This window comes from Heteronotia binoei, chromosome 6, assembly GCF_032191835.1.
Source record: "Heteronotia binoei isolate CCM8104 ecotype False Entrance Well chromosome 6, APGP_CSIRO_Hbin_v1, whole genome shotgun sequence".
In the NCBI taxonomy this organism is placed as follows: Eukaryota; Metazoa; Chordata; class Lepidosauria; order Squamata; family Gekkonidae; genus Heteronotia; species Heteronotia binoei.
In genome coordinates, this window is record NC_083228.1 from 114,027,885 (window position 1) to 114,050,112 (window position 22,228).

Here is a 22,228-nt window from a genome sequence, read left to right on the forward strand (position 1 = left end):
CCTTGTACAACTTGGCCAGACCTGGCAGTAACCACCACACCTCTCACCTAACATAGAACTTTTGTGACTTGGCTAGATTTTCCCCATGAATAAACTGCCAGGGGGCAGGAAATGTTGCAGAATAGCTAGATTGAAGTCCAGTATCACCTTAGAATAGCGGTGTCAACCATGCGGCCTGAGGGCCAAATCAGGCCCCCACAGGGCTCCTATCAGGCCCTTGAGCAACTGACTGTCTCCTTCTCCCTGTCTCTTGCTTCCTTCTGCATAAGAGCTTGCTTTGCAAGGCTTGCTAAATCGCACAGGAGAATTGCAAAATCTCTATTTTCTCCATTTCCTTAATCTCAAAATCTCTATTTTCTCCATTGGCTGAGGCACCTCCTTTGGGGAGGAAGGGGGGGGAAGGCAGAGCTTGCTTTGCCAGGCTCTCTCAATTGCACAGCAGAACTCCTGAGCCAAGCCTCTATTCCTTCTGTTGACTGAGGTGCCTCCCCTTCCTGGTTCCCTGGGGAAGGAAGGAAAGAGCCAGAGTTTCCTTTGCTTCATTCCCTGGATCCCATGGAAGGAATACAAAGAAAGCACCTTTAAGACCAAGTGCTAACGTTTTAAGCATGTTTTAAGGTGTTTTTTTTAAATTAATTGTGTTTATCTGTGTTCTTTATAAAGTTTATATCTTTGCTACCTAATTTTAAATAGGTACACACATGGCCTGGCCCAACATGGCCCAGCCCAACCCGATATGGCCTGGCCCAGCAAGGTATCATTTATGTCAGATCTGGCCCTCATAACAAATGAGTTTGACACCCCTGCCTTAGAATGTGGTTTACTGGTTATATTGTCAGACCAGGTTCCAGGTGACCCAAATTCAAATCCCCATTCTGCCATGCACACTTGCTGAGTGACCTTTGGCCAGTCACTCTGTCTCAGCCTAACCAGCCTCTCAGAGTTTTTGTGAGGATAAAATGGAGGAGAGAAGGAAAATGATGTAGACTGCTCTGGGGCCCATGGTGGGGAGAGTTGTCTATAAATAAAGTAAATAAAAGAAAGCTGAAGCCTTATGGGGAGCAGATTAAAGAATTTTCTTGTTGTTGTTCAGTCGCAGTCGAGTCCGACTCTTTGCGACCCCATGGACAAAGTCACACCAGGCTCTCCTGTCTTCCACCATCCTCCGAAGTCTGCCCAAATTTGTGTTTGTTACATCAGTAACACTGTCCAGCCATCTCATCTTTTGCTGTCCCCTTCTTCTTTTGCCTTGTCTTTCCTAGCATCAGGATCTTCTCCAGTGAGTGCTCCCTTCTCATTTGGTGGCCAAAGTATTTGAGCTTCAGCTTCAGCATCTGACCTTCCAGGGAACAGTCGGGGTTGACTTCCCTTAGGACTGACTGATTTGATCTTCTTTCAGTCCAAGGGACTCTCAAGATTCTTCTCCAGCACCACATCTCAAAAGCATCTACCGTATTTTTCTGCACTTGGCCTTTCTTATGGTCACATCTCAAAAGCATCGGTTCTTCTGCGCTCGGCCTCCTTATGGTCCAGCTCTCACAGCCATATATTACTACTCGGAATACCATCACTTTGACTATACGGACTTTTGTTGGCAGAGTGATGTCTCTGCTTTTTATTATACTGCCTTTTATTATAGCTGTCCTCCCAAGGAACAAACGTCTTTTAATTTCATGGCTACAGTCACCATCTGCAGTGATCTTGGATCCCAGAAATGTGAAGTCTATCACAACTTCCATGTCTTCCCCTTCTATTTGCCAAGGTGTGATGGGGCCGGATGCCATGATCTTAGTTTTTTTGATGTTGAGTTTCAAGCCTACTTTTGTGCTCTCCTCTTTCGCCCTCAACAAGAGGTTCTTTAGGTCCTCCTCATTTTCTGCCATTAGAGTGGTATCATCTTCATATCTGAGGTTGTTGTTTTTCCCGGCAATCTTAATTCCGGTTTGTGCTTCATCCAGGCCAGCATTCTGCATGATGTACTCTGCATATAAATTAAATAAGCAGGGTGACATTATACATCCTTGTCAAACTCCTTTTCCTATTCTAAACCAATCAGTTGTTCCATATCCCGTTCTGACAGTTGCTTTTTGACCCTTACACAATTTCTCAGGAGACAAGTGAGGTGGTCTGGTACTCCCTTTTCTTGAAGGACTTGCCACAGTTTGTTGTGATCCACACAAACACTTTAGCGTAGTCAATGAAACAGAAATAGACGTTTTTCTGATACTCCTGTGCTTTCTCCATAATCCAGTGAATGTTGGCAATTTGATCTCTAGTTCCTCTACCTCTCTGAAACCCAGCTTGAACTTCTGGTAGTTTCCGATCTACATACTGCTGAAGCCTAGCTTCTAGGATCTTTAACGTGACCTTGCAGGCATGTGAAATGAGTACAATGGTGCGATAGTTTGAACATTCTTTGGCATTACCCTTTTTTGAGATTGGAATATAAACTGACCTTTTCCAATCCTGTGACCACTGTTTCATCTTCCAAATTTGTTGACATAATGTGTAGTTCACTTTAACAGCACCATCTTTTAGGACTTTTAATAGCTCAACTGGGATACCATCATCTCTGCTCACTTTGTTGTTAGTAATGCTTTCTAAGGCCCCCATTTGACACTCCAGGATGTCTGTGTTGGAGCAAGAATCTACATAAACCCAGTCTGACAGCTACAGTATGACAGCTGGTGATCTAGCTGCCAGGCTAGGTCACAGTGACCTGATCAGCAGACCGGCTTGAGCCGGCAGAAGCCAAGTGATGCAATCTGCTGAGTCAGCACGGCCAGGATTGGCTGCTTGGACTATATATGATCTGTGTGTGCATCACACAGGTCTCTCCCTGTGAGATGGTGGTTAGGCGAAGCACTTTGCCCGTGGAGGTGATATTGTATAGACTGCACAAGAGAGCACTTGTCGTGTATATATGTTAATACACCTTTTGGCACTAGTTGCACGTGTCTGCCTGATTTTCTTTCCTGAAGCCCTGTGTCGGGCAAGTCATCTCCCTCACTCTGCTACTCCCGCTCCGACAGGGTTATGGGCCCAGGGCGGTTCCGCTGCGCGGAGGAGAGAGTTGAGAGTTGAGCTGACTGTGAGTTTGGAAAGAGCCGGAGGCGAGTAACGCCGGTGAAGGACACAGAAGCACCACCGTTCTCTGTTTGAGAGCCAGAGGGACGTCGGCAGCCAGCTGTGAGGAGGAGTCGGCACGATGGCTCAGCAACAGCTTGGAGTAGCCGTTGAGAAGCTCACCTCAGCCAACTACGCGGTGTGGAGCCTGAGAATGCAACACTACCTCAAGCGTGAAGGGCAATGGCTGTTCGTGAGTAACCCCCCTGCTGACTTATCTCCTGCCGAGACTGTGTTATCGGATAAGGCACTGGCCAACATAGTGCTGTCTATAGGAGATGACCAGCTGGTTTATGTGCGAGGGAAGGACACTCCCAAGGCTGCCTGGGACGCGTTGAGTGCGGTGCATGTTAGCACCACTGCTGGTTCCCTCATGGCCTTGACAAGGAGGATGTTCCGCACCGTTATGCCGGCTGGAGGGTGTGTGAAAGATCACATCAAACGGCTAACGGACTGTTTCGTTGAGCTGGAGGCAAGAGGCAAGACTGTAGCTCCAGACGACAGAGTGTACATTTTGCTGTCGTCGTTGCCACCTGAGTACACTCCCCTGATAACTTCTCTGGAGACGGTGGACGTAGCGACCCTGACCATGGAATACGTCTGTGCCCACCTGCTTGACTTCCAAGAGAGAATTGCGGCCGTGAGCTGTCCGGGGGTGTCGGCCGGGCAGCGTGCTGTTATCGGTGTGTCCGGGAAGACAGCCAAGAATGAGCCAGCTTCTGCTGCTGGCAGGCGTCCGAAGGTGGAGGAAGTGGAGCCGACTGCGTTTGCAGTCCGTCGCTGCTATGGATGCGGGTCGTCGCAGCACCTGCTCCGAGCTTGCCCTGAGAGGGAGAAGAGGCGGGGGCGTGTGCGGCGAGAGCGGAGGACCGCCAGCCCGTGTGAGGAAGCAACCCGGCTGGTCACGTCTGCAGTAGAGAGCACAGGGTCTGCTTGGATTTTAGACTCCGGGGCAACGAGCCATCTCTGCTGCGAGAAGGAGTTGTTGAAAAACGTTGACAGTCCTGAGCATAAGTATGTGAGATTGGCTGATGGGACCACTGCCAATTCTGTTTGCTCAGGCAATGTGGAATTTCCTGCACTGAAATGTATGTTGCAAAATGTGTTGTATGTACCCTCACTGCAGTCTAACCTGTTGAGTGTTAGCACACTGTTTGACCAGGGATACCAGGTGAGATTTGAGAAAACCTGCTGCAAAATCCTGGGAGGTGGGGGAAAGTTGCTTGTGACAGGAAAGAGGGAAGGTAAACTGTATGTGGTCCAGAGTGATTGTGCCCAGGTGGCTCAGGTGTCGAATGAGCCTGTGCACAATAATTGTATACATTTGCCCCATAGGAGACTTGGGCACTGCGGATTTAGGGCGTTAAAGAAAACCCTGGAGCTTGTGCCTAGTTTGAAAGTAAATCCTTGCAAATGTTACTTGGATTGCCAGGTCTGCAAGAAGACCAAAAGCAAGGCGTGTGCTGTTGCTAAAGAAAGCTCAAGGGAAAGCACACGAGCCCTGGAACTAGTCCATTTAGACGTTATTGGCCCATTGCCAAAGAGTCTGTCGGGGAGGAGATACTGCTTGGTGGCCACCGACGACCACACGAGGTACGCGTGGGTTTTCACCATGGTGCATAAGTCTGAGGTGTATAAGACATTCACCAAGTGGGTCAAAGCAGTGGAGAGACAATTAGGGGTTAATCTCCTAGCTGTACAAACCGACAGAGGGGGGAAATTCTTATCTAACCAGATGAAACGTTGGCTGGAGAACAAGGGCATTGCCCACCGTCTGACGAACCCGGCAACGCCCCGAGAAAATGGGCATGGGGCTGTATTGCAGAATGTGATGTATTGCATGTTAGAGGATGCACAACTGCCAATGACCTATTGGGCAGAAACCATACATGCAGCTGTTTTTTTGCAAAATAGGGTTTGGTGTAATACTGTGAAAAATGTGCCTTACAGGTTACTGTTGAACAAGACCCCAGATTTGAGTTCTTTAAAAGTCTTTGGGTCACGGGCTCGGGTTGGCATCCACTCCACGAGTAGCGGGGAGGGGGATGTCCGGGCAGAGAGCCTAATTTTTCTGGGCTACAAGCCAAGGGCCAGGTGTTATCGTTTCTGCAATAGCAAAAGCAAGATAACACTTAGTAAGAGTGCCCAGTTCAATGTAGAAAGCAGCTGGCCAAGGTTGCACTCCTTGCAGAAACAATTTGTCCTGCTGCCAAGTAGCGATAACGATGTTGGAGCGCAGCCCAGAACTCCAGCCCAGGAGGTGGCACCCAGTGGGGCTGGAGAAGGTGAGCCGAATGCTGGCACAGAGCCTGACGAGCAGAGTCAGGAGGCAGAGCCTCAAATGCAGGAACTGGAGGTAAAGTGTGAGAGTCAGGAGGTTCAACACCCAATTACAGGGGCAGAGCAACCAGCCCAGGAGGTGGGAACAGAGCAACCCGAAGAAGACAAAGCTGGTCCAAGCACAGGGCCACGGGTGTCTGCCAGGTCCACCAAAGGCCAACGTCCCGCTAGGTACAAGTGTCCCTATGTCACTCTGACTGTCAATCCAGACCCACCCGGATTTGAGGAAATGTTAAAAGAAAAGGCTAAGAAATGGAAAGCCTGGGTGGCAGAGTGCGAGGCAAGGGAGAAGGAGGCTGAAGCCAAGCGTCTGAAAGAGCTGGCTGAACAGGAACACGATGATGTGTTTTACAATCATGATGAGTTCCTGAACGAATTCCGGAAAGGGTTCCGAGCTACGTAAATATGAACTGTAATGTTGCTGGTGGACATGTATGTAAACTGTGTAAAGTGTTTTGGTATACTGGGTTTAAATAGATTAGGAGGTGTGTTGGAGCAAGAATCTACATAAACCCAGTCTGACAGCTACAGTATGACAGCTGGTGATCTAGCTGCCAGGCTAGGTCACAGTGACCTGATCAGCAGACCGGCTTGAGCCGGCAGAAGCCAAGTGATGCAATCTGCTGAGTCAGCACGGCCAGGATTGGCTGCTTGGACTATATATGATCTGTGTGTGCATCACACAGGTCTCTCCCTGTGAGATGGTGGTTAGGCGAAGCACTTTGCCCGTGGAGGTGATATTGTATAGACTGCACAAGAGAGCACTTGTCGTGTATATATGTTAATACACCTTTTGGCACTAGTTGCACGTGTCTGCCTGATTTTCTTTCCTGAAGCCCTGTGTCGGGCAAGTCATCTCCCTCACTCTGCTACTCCCGCTCCGACAGTCTGGCTCAAGGTCAGCGATTTCACTGTCATGGTTGTCCAGGACATTGAGATCCTTCTTGTATAATTCTTCTGTGTATTCTTGCCACCTCTTCCTGATCTCTCCTGCTTCTGTTAGGTCCCTACCATTTTTGTCCTTTATCATGGCCTTCTTTTGCACGAAATGTTTTCTTGATTTCTCCAATTTTCTTGAAGAGATCTCTTGTCCTTCCCATTCTGTTATTTTCCTCCATTGCTTTGCATTGTTCCTTCAGGAAGGCCTCCTTATCTCTCCTTGCTGTTCTCTGGAAATCTGCATTCAGTTGGGTGTATATTTCCTTTTCACCTTTGCCTATCGCTTTCCTTCTTTCCTCAGCTGTTTGTAAAGCCTCATCAGACAGCCACTTTGCTTTCTTGCATGTCTTTTTCTTTGGGATGGTGCTGATTGCTGCCTTTTGTACAATGTCATGAACCTCCGTCCATAGTTCTTCAGGCACTCTGTCTATCAACTCTAGTTCCTTAAACCTATTCTTCACCTCCACTGTATATTTATAAGGGATGTCATCAAGGTCCAACCTGAATGGCCTAATGGCTTCCCCAGTTTTCTTCTGTTTAAGCCTGAATTTGCTTTGAATTTAAGCCAATGCCACACAAGTGATTTGAGTAATGTTTGATGGGCCAATGGTTGTTGCAGTGCACATCATAGCCAATGGGAGACCCAGATTAGGCCAATTCCATTGGACTTTTTTGTATATCGCATCAAGTTTGTGCTTTATAGATTACAAGTTGATTGACAATTAATAGTGAAAAGAAGGCAGCTTCTGACAGGCTGTTAATAAGCAAAATATTTTCCTGTACCCTTAAGAAGGATGTCAAATATAAATGTATACTTTTCCTTTCTAGTAGTAGCTATTGGGTTGGATGCAGAGGAAGATTTCCACTAATGGAAGGAGAAGGAGTTCCATTAATTTCCTACTACTACTGCATACCCCAAATTTCCCCCCATGCTTTTCTGCGGTGGTCCCCAACCTTTTTGGCACCAGGGATCGGAGGGTGGGGGAACTGAATTTGGCCTCCCCCCCCATGCTGCGCAGCTGCCCCGCCTCAGCTCCTCCTCCTCCGTTGCCTCCTCCCTCCGTGTTCATTATATTAAGCCAGGGGAAGCGTCTTCCCGGCTCTTTAAAAGCTCACCTCCCCCCCCCCCCACGGCAGCAGCGGTGAGCGATCTGCTAAACAAGCGGCGCTGCCTTTGCCTCCGGAGGCAAGGGCAGCATGGTTTGTTCAGTGGTCACTTGCCGCTGCTGCTGGTTTCTCCCGTGGATCAGCTGCTGCTGCAGGGGAGGGAGGTGAGCTTTTAAAGAGCATAACAAACACAGAGGGAGGAGGAGGCGACACGGGAGGAGGAGGCGGCACAGGGGGGTGGGAGACTGTGAGGCACCATGGCGGGGGCAGCTCAGCTGGCGGCCCGGTTGCTGATGGGCCACGGACCGGTATCGGTCTGGGGCCCAGTGGTTGGGGACTGCTGTCCCACAGGATCAGGATTTCAGGGAGCTGGTCTGAGTTGGAATGGGAGAAGCAGGAAAGCCATGTTCTGCTGGATCTAACCTTTAAAGACCATAGATTCTAGCTTCTATCTACTGGCAGAAAATATGCCTTAAATTGATTAACTATAAATAGAAACATGGAAATGTTGCCATTCCTCTGAATGTTACTTTAAAATAATTATTAGGATCTAAAAGAAGCTATTTGGTTAGCGGACTTAAAAATAACTTCTGCCATTAGATTGCACTTTTTCAGTTTGGTGTTGGCTTTGTCAAGTGCTGAATTACTCTTGGGAAAGTATTTTTTTAGGGGGAAATGTTTTTTAATTGTTTAAATTACCATCCTACATACTGTTAAACATTTACAGCAAAAACAATCTCCACCAGATTTTATATAAAACCCTTTTCTGAATTATACAATTTACATAAGCTATATCCTGACCTTTCCGATGATTACAGATACATTTACATACAATTGTTCCTTTACTGATCATATTACCAACACCATAAAATCAAAATACAATATATAACTTTTTCATAACAAGGTTTACAATTTTGCATTATTATATTACTCCATTCACCTTTATGTGATAGGTTGTAAGTTTCCGTCAACCGCAGCCACCAATAATCCCATCTATATTTAGGTGTCTTTTGTCTATTATGTCGCTAGTTCTTTTAATTTTCTAAAGATGTATGTAATCATTCTCACTGGGGTCATATTTTTCATATTCTGAAGTTGCTTCCATCATATCCATCTGAACACTTTTATAGTTACCAAGTTCACAAGTCTAGCGGTTGACCAGGGGATTTTCCGCTCCTCTGTCTGCTTCCCTGATGCTCTTTTATCCTTAGTTCTTTGCTGATACTCTCTTGCTGTTTTTGTGGTCCTGCTGTTTTTGTGATAGTTCAAAACCTGATAACATGCTCTCCCACCTTTGTTCGTTTATCTAAGGCCATTTCAGAATCTTAGCCAGTCCGACCCATTCTTCCCTAGATGTAGTACAGTCATTCACAAAATGCTGAACAGTTTCTCTCATGGAAGCACCATCAGGTTCTTTGCACACTTGCTGTGTTTGTTTGATCCAGGGGCTGGACTCCACTATATTCAAAGTCCAGTGGAAAGCCTCCATCTGTTCTCCTCCTCCTTGATTTCCACACCCATCTTCTCTCTCAGTTTTACATCATACATTTCTTTCAATTGTTTCTGAGTTTTTAAGTACAGCTTCCTTGCTCCCCAAGAGGCCTTTTCCTCAACCAGTTCCACTAGCTGGACTGCATCCACTAGAACACTCGGTAGTTCTCCCCCCCCATAAAACCTAAGGGCATGTTCTCCTCTTCTCTGCCACCTCTCTGCCCATTCAGTTTCTTTCAAAACGCCATAAAAGGACTGCCACCTCTTCTCTTTCATTTCCACCCTCTTTGGGCCTTTCAAAATTAAGAGCCAGGAACCAACCAAGAAACCAAGTTTCTGTCTCATGCATCCCTAATGCTCCTTACTCCAGTTCTCCGTATATCACTACTTTCACTGAAGAGAAATGCTTCATTCCCAGTACTTTTCACCTTTGTGATGAGATCTTTGTGACAACTTTTTGTTCAGGAGGATACGCTTGAGCCACGCAATTCCCTCTCAGTTCCACGTAGAAGTTAATGTAATTCACACATTGATAAAGAGTCAAACCATAATTCTTCTACCATTGCATGCTCTCTTCTGCATCTCAGTTCTTTCTCCATGCCCCAGGTGCTATACCAGATCACATCCCTAAATCCTAACAGATTGAGTCATGTGTTCTTCCTCTCCTTTTTGCAAGGCTTCTGTTCCTTCCTGAAGATTCACCAGTCCAACCCCTTCCACTCCTCTGGTGAAGTCAGTGAGTTTCAATTTATCCCAATTGATCTGAACTCCAGAACTTTCCCCATATAAATTCAGTTCCTTCTTCATTCAGCCACTTCCTGCTTGGATCGGGCAAAGAAATAGACATCCTCTGCATGACTTACACTTTTGGCATCAGCTTCCCCTCTGTTCTCTGAAATCAGTTTGTTTTACAGCAGTGGATCCAGTCCCAAAACATACAAGGGGCTTAACTGGAATCCCTGACTACGTTTTAGGATTGACTGGGTGGAAGAACTAGATGTCCAGCATAAAATATGTTTCTACACATGCTAGCAATTTAGCTCACAGAGTCTTGGCAATGTATTCAAATCAGAGAACAGACACAAATTACCTTTTAGTTTGTCACTCTAATCTTGTTCACCAAGCTATCATGCACTGTTTACCCCATGACCCACCTACAAAATTTTCATGATTGCAGAGCTATCCTGAAAAGCCAAAAGCTAAGCACTTCCTTTCTAACCGCTGAGTACCCCCCACTGTTGGGACTATATGCAAAACTGAAAGTACATATAGATTTATCACATTATAGGATATAATCGTGTTAGATAACAGGGACCATGATGGATGTGAATTAATTGAGATTGAAAAGTACAGAATTTACAGTCCTTTTTTATATACTTGCCTAGAATTTTTTTTAAAAAAAATTCCAGTCCCTCAGAGGTTGAAAATGGTGCTGCTGTTCAACTGAAGAGAAGCAAGAACTAATTAAGACCTACAAGGAGCCAAAAATTTAAAAGACATTAAAAGTCAAGTTTTAAAAAGTATATATATGTGAATGTGTGTAAAACCAGTGTATATGTATAAAACCTGCTTTGACTTCCAGTGGAGACAAAATCAAGTTCAAGGTCTGACTGCAACATCTGTCACCCCATTGATCACCAGGGTTGATTTGGCTGATCTGGCTGGCTAGGTGGGTGTCCCCTCCCTCCCTCACCACTTCTTATGCATTTCTCCCAAAGTTTCACACTCAGTGGAAGAGGACAACCATCCCAGATAGGAATATACTGTTCTTCAGTCAAGGGTATATGATAGCTGTGCTCCCGTGCTAGAACCTCCAAACAAGCTCAAGGTATTAAACTTGGAAGCCCTGTGCACTCTGGGACCAACATCTGCAGGACTGCCTCTTTCATTGTTTCCCTTGAAGATGAACATGAACATATGAAGCTGCCTTATACTGAATCAGACCCTTGGTCCATCAAAGTCAGTATTGTCTTCTCAGACTGGCAGCGGCTCTCTGGGATCTCAAGCTGAGGTTTTTCACACCTATTTGCCTGGACCCTTTTTTTTGGAGATGCCAGGGATTGAACCTGGGACCGTCTGCTTCCCAAGCAGATGCTCTACCACTAGCCACTGTCCCTTGCTGAGCTCATCCACTATCTGCTGATCATCCCCAGCCCAAAAGGCATCCACTTAGCTAGAGCTTTCTTGGCTCTGGCTTCAGCCTTGTGGAAAACTCTCCCAAGTGAGATCAGGGCCATATGCAGGACCTTCTTCAATTCTACAGGTCCTGTAAATGGATATGTTCCAGCAGGACTTTGGTTGAGGTGACAGGTGTTCAGTTATATTGACCTTCCCTGCTTTACCTCGCACTGGCCTGGTATGGTATCTGATCAGAGATACTGGTGGTGATTGCCCACAGTCCAGTTGGTTTATGGGCAACCTTGATATAGATCTTATTGGAGTACTACACATTTACGCTGACTTCACATTTTGTATGCTGATATATTTATTATTGTTTGTATAATTTAGCCAACAGATTGTTTTTACTTGTTTTATTTGTTTTATCATTTGTTGTAAGGCGCCCTGAGCCATGCATGCGGGGGAGGGTGGGATAAAAACCTAATGAAATAAATAATAAATACCTGCAATTAAAAACAAACAAGATGTCTTCTTGAGAATGAGAAGACCAGGGAAAATCTTCTCTGTATAATGTTTGCTTCATCCATTTAAGGTTCATGTGCTGCACATCCTAGGCTTTAGGATCTTTGGTGAAATATGGGTGTTGCTTTGCAGGAGGGTGGAACTGTGACAGGACCACAATGATTGCAGCAAGGGGATGGGTGGAAGACCAGAAGCAGCAGCAAAGGAGCTATCGCCATCACTCCAGTTTATATCCTGCTACTAGGGTTTACCTGAAATGAAAATATACCCCAAAAAACACCTTACTGGTATTTTTTGGTTACATTTTGGTTTCCCAGATATATCTAGGATTTTATTTTGGGGGGAGGTGAGAGAACTGAAAGAATCTCCCAAAACATCTCAGATATATTTGGGAATTTACTGGCAAAACCAGGCTGCTCAGCAGAGTTTGCAGGGAGAACTTTCACCACAGGAATGGCTTCTGGACAGGCTGTGTTGGGCAGTCAGATCTAAACCAGGCTGCCCAGTGGAACCTCAACAGAGCATTCAGGGAGAGTTCTCCTCACAGAATCAACTCCTGGGTGGGCTGTATTGAGCAGTCTGGTCTAAACCAGGTGGCCCAGCAGAGCCTGCACAGGATCATCACCTGAGCAGGCTCTGTTGGACAGTCAGCTGTAAACTGTGCTGCCCAGAAGAGCCTCAGCGGAGCCTGTGAGGAGAGTTCTCCCTGAAGGATCAGCTGCTTGGCAGACTCTGTTGGACAGCCCAGTCTAAACCTGGGCTGCTCAGCAGAACCCCTGCCAAGCCTGCAGGGATTGACTCCTGGGTGAGCTGTGTTGAGCAGTCTGGTTTAAACCCAGCTGCCTGGCAGAGGCTGCAGGGAAAGTTCTCCCCTCAGGATTGGCTTCTTGGTGAGCTTTTTTGGGCAGCCTGGTTTAAAGTGACTGCCCAAAAGAGCCCCAGCTAGCTGCCTTGCACCTGTTTTTAGTGGCTTTGCCACTAGTTTTGTTTTCCTTGGTATTTTTCAGTTTGGATCTAGGATCAGAAAATTTTGGGATTTCCAAAAATTCCCAGATTCAAATACTTCACCGGTATTGGGATTCAGGTTTTTTCAGGAATCCTGAAATTTGTTCTGGTCCAATGCATCTAAAAATACTGAGGGAAAAAAACTGTACACCCTTCGTTGATACCAGTGGACATGCTTAAACGGGTTGAATCCTAGAGCCCAGAATACCATGTTTTTAAATTTCATGTAAGCCCCCCCTTTCTCAATGAGACTCAAGGCTCAATGAGATACAGAGTAAGTATCAGAAGTTCATTGCTACTCCCAAGTATGAACACCCTCTTTCATCTCCTGCAGTTTGTGATATTCACAAAATTGTTTAGTCAGAAATATTATGAAGTTTATGCTGTGCACATCTGTATTTCCACTGGTTGTTATCCTGGTATATATATTCTGATAGCTGAGAGAAATCAAATTTATGCTGGGCCCTGCTGTCATGCCCTGCTGTATTGAAGTGTCATGCATTGTTTTAAATGATGTCACAAAACAAGGCAATCATACTTTTGCTTATTACGGTTTCTATTCACCATAATTAATTTCTAGTAAGTTAACAAGAAAAAACTCTAATGAATCACAGAATCTTTAGCTTATTCTTCATAATTACTTTTCTTTGACAGTTAATACCCCTAAATCTAATTGCACAATATTAATCGTAACATAAATAATTAGTCACACTATAATGTAAAGCAGATTTGTTCTTCACCTCCTTCATAAACTTGTATGTCAAAAACTATTTATAAAATTATGCTAGCCAAATACGTTTTTTATAGTTTCTTCTTTTTAATTAGAACAACCACATTGTTTTTAGTTTAAGTGCCATGCTACTTTCTGTACAACCACTTAAGAACAGTTGCGTAAAGTGTTACTTTGATATATTTTATTAATTTCATAATCTTATATCTTGTGGATAACTATTGAATATTTTCATTTATTTAAATTTGTAAGCAAAACCATTTAAATGTCTCAGGGAAGATTAACAGAATTTTAAAAACAAAAATGATAAAAAAATATCTTTTCAGATTAAAATTGCTTCATGGCCTACTCACTTTGAACACCAAAAACCAGCCAAGATGTTTTCTGTTTGTGCTTTTGAGAAGTAGCAGTTTAGTGGTTACAGGGCAGCAATGGAGAATGTGTTCACTTGTATAAATTTTATGCAGGAATTGAATAATTAAGAGGACATTCTCTAGGCAACTGCTGGAGAATCATAAAATGGACTTCAGTGACCACTTCCTAGGAAGCTAAAAGTGTTATGTACAACACAAATTCCATATCTATGTTTCATTTTATAAGGCCTAAACCAGAAGAAAAGGTCTTGGCTTTCTTAAGTGGGAGGCTGTTCTGAAATGTAGATAGTATCAGAATACACTTATAAAATAATTCATTATCAATTCAGCTCCTGGAGTGTAATATTTCTATGTGGACTCAGCCAACCCACATGAAACTATATGATGGATGACTGATCCCTGTGAGCTGGAATGTCCTCTAGCTGAACGTTTCTGATATGTATACTATACACTTTTCTCACAGCCTCTGGCATTGGACTATTGGGAGCTGCAACTGCATATAAGGTCTTAATAGTGAGATATTGGATGCACTGTTTTTTATACATTTCCCCCCCTGCAGAGCAAGGAGAGGTCATGATCCCTTCTTCTGTTGCTGTTTGCACACATGCACCTAGACTGCATAGAAGTTAGCAAAGTCTGCTGTGAGCCTGTGTCTAACAGGCATATCTGTTCATAGTTAGGCATTCTAGTTTGTCACTTGGCATAAGCTAAAGCACTTACAACCAAGTCAGCCCGCCCATTGACAAAAAGCCTTCACTCTGATGACCAAGACACCAAGCTGGAGCCCTTTCTCCTAAGCAGCAGTTCACATCATTCAGTTTCAAGCCATGGCAGTTGTAATCCTAATTTAACACCAGCAGCCAGCTGCTTTAGGGGAGCATTTATTCCTTCAGGGGTAAAAGTACTAGACCAATTCTGAAGGCTGACAGCTGCCCTGGCCCATTATTTCAAGCAATAGACTGGTGTTCATGCTTGAAAGTAGATCTGCAGGTCTTGTGTGTAAGGAAAGATTCTATCCTGCCCTGCCTTTCTCACCTGTGTTAGTTCAGCCTTTCTTCTTTTTCTTTACAAAAGCAACTCAGTAGGGCTTAGCGGCTCTTTGTCCCGTGAGAGGAAGAAGCACTTGTATTTGCTCAGGAATACCTTGTAAAAGATTTTTTTCTGCACTTTCTTTGATACAGAGAAAGGTTAGATAAAAGCTTGCATTTTCTCTACCATTTGCTTGCTCTCTCTGTGAGACTTTTTTTTTAGAGGGTTTTGGATACTTGAAATGTTATCTGAAAGAACTTGGTGTACTCCATCAAGCTTGAGTGTAAGCATAACTCTCTAATATTCTTGCAGAATGTGTACCTGTCTTTAAAATTATAAGAATTCTTAGATTTAGGAATGAACCATTGTTTACAAAATGCAACACGTGGTTGTTAACAAAAATGTTGTTACTTAGTAGAAAATCCCCCCCAATTTTCAGTTTTGTGATAATCTATGGAAGATTGTTATACCAGTTTTAAATATTTGCATTTGTGTTTCAGAGCCTGGACTACCGTAATTTTCTTTTGATAGTCAGAACTTTAGAGAAACTCATTTGGACACTTTCTTCAGCCTATTCAGTTTCTGCAAGCCATATGAAGCTCTGAGCTAAACCTTTGTAAGCTTCCCATTTTTTGAAGGAATTCTTCCCATTTTTTGAAGGAATTCTCATGAGGCCAGCATAGGCTGTGTTGCTTGGATAAGCCATGCTCAAGTAATAGTATAAAGTTTTATTGCTGACCTTTTGGATAATTTTTGCAAAAGTTATAATCTGATGGTCAGGTACCTCTGCGGCAGAAAGTTGAGCAAATAAGCTCTTAGTACTGGGTGGTTCTAATATGAGAATCTATGTTCTTAATGCCTACCATGGTTATGCATATTACTGCTCTGTGGCTGCAGTTGAGGTAAGTGTGTTTGATGCTTTAGGAAATTATACATGCTTAGTTTCTCTGGATGACACCCTATATAGTCATTTTCTGTTCTTGATGACTTTTTCCATCTGAATTTGTTGGGCTGCTGTGGCTATCGATATAGATAGATACCACAGAAAACATCTGTTCTTTCTGGCCCTACTCAGTGTTGGTGTACTCTTCGAGCCAGTTGTGCAAACATACACATGCCCAAAGAAATATATCAACTGCTGTAAAAAGTATCTAAGATGAATTAATCATAAAATTTTAAATTTTAAAAAAGATATGGCAGGTTATAGAAAACTGCAAAATCCCACAATTTCATTTTTCCTTCTGATATGGTTGTGTGTATATTCTGAAAAATTATATTGGTATAATTGCTGTGAGTGGAAAAGGGCTAATAGAGATGGTTTGCCATTGCCTGACTCTGTGTCGCAATCCTGATAGTCTTATGATTATTCCAATACTTTTTTTCCCTTATGATTACTTTCAGTTCTTTGTTTTAACAAAAGCTGCCACTGATATTAAAATGAAATGATACTCTTGTCTATTGAAACTTAACTTTTATTCAAAATACTATTTGACTGTAGAGATAGCTTATTTATAGAAACTAGTTGTAAAGTACAAGGAAATCATTGTTTAATTTTATTGGGTCCTTTTGGGTTGACTGGGTCTAGTTTGTGATGTGGTTAACACCTGGTTTCATAGTACATTAATACTAGTAAACTGTTTAGAGTGCTAATAATCTAACATGTAACTGTTGGAGTAGCAGAAAAACAGGCAGAGAAAAAATAATGGTGGGTGTGTTCAGCCCTGAAATATTGAAATGCCATCATAAAGCATGAAGTCTGTCTGAGGATTCTTTGCAATAGAATCTCTGTCAGGCTTTATTGTCTTGCCCTGTAACAATTCTATATAGTTGGAAAGATTTTATGCATTAGGAGCACAGATCTAATTCAAAGAGTTTGTTTTTAGCATAAAAGCAGGGCTTTTTTGAGCAGGAACACAATTCTGGCTGGCTTGGCATCAGGGTGTGGCCTAATATGCAAATAAGTTCTTGCTGGGCTTTTTCTGCAAAAAAACCCCACCCTGCATAAAAGTGAAAGATGTACTTGATTGACAAATTAGTGTCCAGTGATCCTGCTCATCAGAGCAGGTTTTGATCCACCTTAACTAACATTTGGATTGCTTGAACAGGCACCCAGTTTGGTATTTGTCTGTTGCAATGCATTGAAGGCAATTTCTGCAGTGTATTTTCAGCATTGTGCTTATATTTTCAGCACTTCAGTGACTGAGTAGTATTGATAACGTTGGCACAATAATGACATTTCCACTTAGTATAGACCATACTCTTGCTACCTGGTATGTTTTTAGCCATTGTTTATCTTTTGTGTGTTTCTCCCTTATGCCACTGTTTGAACAGTTCCCAATACTAGCCAGTGGGCAATTTTGAATTTGTATGGTTTTAACTGGATTAAACACAAATTAAGAATGATCCTGCATTGTCCTACCTAGGAGCTTTTCCTCCCTTCCCTTGTGTAGAGATAGCAGGGTATTTGAGGTCATTGTTTTCTGCTTTATTATAGCCCTGAAAGGTTTGAGTGATGTGGTGATCATTCTCTTAATTGATTCTTCATTCATAAGCATGTATATCATATAACTGATTTTTATGAGTATCATGTTTTGTGAAATAAGATATTTAGGCAACCCGCCCCCCCCCCCCCCAAAAAAAATAAAATCACTGGACTAAAACAAAATAAGGTTTTCAGGAAATTTTGACCCAAGAATCCTAGAATACAGTAGAACAATGTGTGTGTGTGTGTTGGTGTGTGTGTGTGTTGGTGTCAGGTTCCAGCTGAATTATGGTGACCCCCTGGGACTTTCAAAGCAAGAGACATTCAGAGGTTGTTTGCCATTGTCTAACTCTGTGTCACAATCCTGATATTCCTTGGTGATCTCCCATGTAAATACTGACCAGGGCCATCCCTACTTAGCTCGCAAGATCTGACAAGACCTGGCTGGGGCAATCCAGGTCAGAGCATAGAACACTAAAGCAAATTTAATATTTACCAGATCTCAGAGGTATGTGCTAGAATGTGTAACTTGCCCAAGCATTGATTTCAACAATTAGCTGACACAGGAATGTTTTTTTTTAAATTTTATCCATCTCTTTATTTCTAGTCTGCTGCTGAACAGGCCAAAGCTAGATTACAGCTGGTTCTTGAAGCTGCTGGTAAGTAAAGATACACCAAGATGTGAATGAAAGAAATTATGGGTTGTTACCATCTTCATTCTGATGACAGAGGAATTGTGGTGGAACAACTGGGTGCCAACTGACATGCAGGCAGTTTCACTTGGTTTTTGCGGAATGCCCTCTGTGGCAGTGTGCTTCTATGCTAGTTTTCTTCCAGAAAAGATTCAAGGCTGGTATTTTCAGACAGATATTTAGCAGATAACTAATCTGGATTTATTATGGTGAAGGAGAAAAGTGGTCATTGTTTTAATTTTAAGTTTTTAATTGCTTTCTTCCTGCTGCTCAGGCCTTTATAAGCTTCTGTGAGCCACCGTGTTTAGTGGAAAAAGTGGTATACCAATATTTAAATAAATCAGTTTTGTCTCTGCATATTTTTACCCCTCCATACCTTAGGGGTATTTTGCCTGTGCTGCTTTACCACCTCAGAGCATTTACTTTTGGGAGGGGGGGCAGTGCTCAGAGAGTGCAGGGGTATAGAGTAAAGGTGGATAAGGGTCCACAGATATTTCATACTTCTGTTTGCAGCTTGTACAATGCTGCCCTGTGTTGCTCTGCTGATTGTTACGACAGCAATATAACTATGGTAGTAGAACTGTATTTTAGACATAGAGAGAGATCCATTTCTGATTGTTACTGCCTATCCGAGCATTAAAATCACCAAAAATCATGAGCTGAGCAGTATGGAATTTCCTAGACAAAGACATCACATAGTCAGAAAATTTCTCCCAGACAGCATCAAACTCCAGCTCACCATTAGAAGGGGCTAAATAAACATTAATCATGATTAGACATAGAAATGTAAGCCAGCACAGATATAGTAGCAGTTTAATAATCTTCATGTGGTTCTGGTAGTGTACAGTTATATGTTTGTATTAACTAGCTTATAGCAGAACACCAGAGAGCAGTAGGATCTTAGTATGAAGATAGGATCAGAAGGACAACAAAGTAATAATCTGATACATTCATATTCTAGTATCCCTTGCTATCCTGTGGAATTTGTATGCATGCTTTGGTATTTAAAAGCAACAGTTTGTTTTATTTAATGTATGTTTTAACATTTATTCAAATTATGATTTAATTTTATGCATTTAGATTTATCTTTTTGTATGTATCTTATGATGAAATATGGAAATATCTGGTTTAGAAGCATTTTTGAAAGCTTTTGTTTAAAGCAAAATCTTTTCCTCTTACTATAGCCTGCAAGAATTCACATTTTCCAGTATAGTGTTTTATGTCATAGTTTCAAACATATGCATTGTTCTTCCATTCTTTTAATATGTATTTGAAGCATATAATTATAAAGTAGATGTGACAGTGTAGACCTTGAAAAGCACAATTTGTTTATACTGCTCTGAGCTGTCACACCTCATTTTTTAATTTAACACCTAGAAAATGTATTAAAGGTACTATGAGTTTTATGTCATTGTGATCAGAAGCCTGTACATTTCAAGGTATATTGAGGTTTTTATGACACTTTTTAATTTTAAAAAACTTAAACTTCGAGTTATACTTAGAGGTCCAGATTGCTCATCAATGAATTATGGGTTTGGAAAATGCATTAGTTATTCATAAAATCTGAAATCCGGTTTCATTTAAATGTTGTAAAGGAAAGGTACACACACTGAATATGGATTGGTTTTGTACAATTAAAAGTTGTGTTTAGCAATCGCAAACCATAGAACTTCACTTGCTTGCATAATCCTTGTCCCCCCCCCCCCCGCTTATGTATGGCAACATAAGTTGTTATTTCTCAGTTTGTGGCAAACCATAGGGTTGGATCCCATCTAAATTCTGTGCACAGAAGCACTAATTATCTGCGTCCTATTGCAGCTGGGAAAGCCCCCTGAAATGCTGCTGCTGCTGGATGAGGACCCCCAAGAGAAACATGGGAGGGAGCAATGTTCCCTCTAAGCTGAGTTAGTGTGAGCTAGCTCACAGTTTTTTAGCCTCTGGTTCACACATTTAGCTAAGGAAAAATAGCGTCCGAGCAAACTAATGTATGCAGTAGTTCACAACTTTAATGCCAGTAGAGTTTTTTCTCACAAGACTCTGCAGCTTAGAGGGAGTATGGGGGGGAGTTGTGTAGCTGACACAGGAGCCATAGGGAGGGACTGTAGCTCAAAGGCAGAGCTGCTTGGATGTAGTAGGTTACAGGTTCAATTGCTGTCACCACCAGCTAAAAGTTCAGGCAATAGGTGATGTGAAAAACCTCTACCTGAGATTCTGGAGAACTGCAACCAGTCTGAGCTTGATGGACCACAATGATGTACCACACTGATGGATGAATCACATATAAGGCAGCATTACAGCAGCTAGGGGGAATCAAAGAAAGTTACTCCGCCCATTGGGTGTGGAGATCTTTGCCACGGGATCCAGTCTACAATGTGCAGTTGCATATGAAGGGGCAAACTGTAGTTTGCTCTTGTACTCCAGACCAGGATTCCAAAACCAGTGTTTGGAATCCTGGTTTGGAGGGGAGGGACAACTGCTAAGCCTTGTTGTCTAGTTTGGTGCAGAAATGAACTGTGGTTTGCCACAAACGTGGGTATCAGGTAAGAGGGCCTCAGAGGTAATTATCTAAGGTAAGTTTTCGTTATTTAGCATGTTAATACTGAGGTGCATTAGTAAGTTGCAATCCTTAAGTATCATATTGCTGTTCCTGCTTTACATTCTAATTTTTTCCTTTGGGCAAGAATTCTCTTTAGTGTTATTGATGTATATTTTTCTGTGGTGAAAATGGTGAGTGCTGAGTATTGTAAGATAGCACTGGCAATATGCAACCTCGTATGTGTGCTCAGCAAAAAAAATCTTAGCATCTGAGAGCAGTTCAGTTTAGTTTTCAAAGTAAAGACCAATATTCGTAAGGTTTGTTGAAAAGAGTTCTTGTGTAGGAGTTCTGAGTGCATTTTGAAACACAGCATGTTCTTGGTGTATTTATTACACTTATGGTGCTTTCAGGTAATCTTCTAGAATGTTTCAGAGTTCCTTAATTAGCTATGATGAAATTTGCATAAAATATTCTTTTTTGAAACCTACACTGCTAATCCATGCTTTGAGTAACATAGTCCTAGTTTATATTACTTGAATGTTGGTCATAGATTTCATGTTAATGACAGACTGTAGATACGTTTACACAGCGAGGGCAATCACTAAAGCCACTTAAGTACTTTTAATGAGTTGTTTAAGGAAACTAATTTTGTGCTCATAAAAACTGCCACTCAGCAAGGATTATTACTATCAGCTATAAATTTATATTTGAGTGATTTTATTTACTTATCCCTCTCAGTAGTTAGTTAGAAGAAAGCCATTTTAGCATAGTCTAAAAATATCACAGCAATGTGCCATGCTTGAGCAGATGTTAAGCAGGCAGTAGCTGAATGTTAATTTTGAGAGGGTGGTATGTTTAAGCCTATCTGAAGTATGTTGCATGTGGGCTTTCCAGGCTTAGTTACAATGCTGTGTCTCTTGGGAGAATTTTAAAGCTAAACCGCTTTCTTTTTGTCACTCTATATGGACTCTCTCAAGTCAGTATAAAGCAGATCATCCCTAGGCTAAAGCTCTTCAGCTTTTGTTATTGGGCTCTGTAGACCTGTAATTAGGCCTCCTGGCAAGCCTTGCAGCCCAGTTAATGGTCATATGGAGTTTCTCTGAGGCAGACTGGCTTTGTATAAATCCTTCGTTGGAATATGTTTCTGGGTCACTTCCTGCCAGGACCATGTTTTGTCCTTGTGCCCTATGGGCTGACAAGGAACAGGTTCCCTTGACCATGGACAGCTCAGTTTGCTACTCAAAATCTCCCGTCTAATCCCTAGTGTAAACAGAGGATTTACTATCGCTTCTGTCACTTACAGTTGCCAAACCACTTGGGTGTCTGTGATTTCTTTTTCAGAATTCATTATTGAATGACAGAGAACCGTAAAAGGTTTCATGCCTGCTTGTACATTAAATGTATCCTGCTTCTCTCAAATACTTCCAAGGGGGGTGAGGGGGGAATCAGGGTATTGTGTAGTTACCCTTGATTTTAAAAAGTAGTGATAGTTTATAAAATTGAAAGTATTTACATGTTTTGGTTCATTTGTGCTTTAACTGAATTTAAGAAATCTGCTTTAAAAAAACTTAAATAGATGTGAACACTACTGAATAATTAATGTCCATACAAAAACGTAGCTAAAATCTGCTACACTGGTAAGTTTCTCTTTTTCTGCTTATAAAGACAATTACAAAAGTTGATTGATGTGCACGTTCAAAGGTCCTGAGTTGAAATGGTTTTCTGATCTGTGTGTGG

General features: G+C 42.5%; 1 protein-coding gene across 2 annotated transcripts in view; it reads left to right on the forward strand.

The window, feature by feature from the left end:
- Window positions 1–22,228, forward strand: part of RSRC1 (arginine and serine rich coiled-coil 1) — a 284,862-nt gene that overhangs the window by 151,086 nt on the left and 111,548 nt on the right. For both annotated transcript variants that reach the window (XM_060242387.1, XM_060242388.1), the window contains exon 6: window positions 17,871–17,922. In XM_060242387.1, coding sequence (XP_060098370.1) covers window positions 17,871–17,922 — 52 coding nt within the window. The remainder of the gene's footprint in view (window positions 1–17,870; window positions 17,923–22,228) is intronic.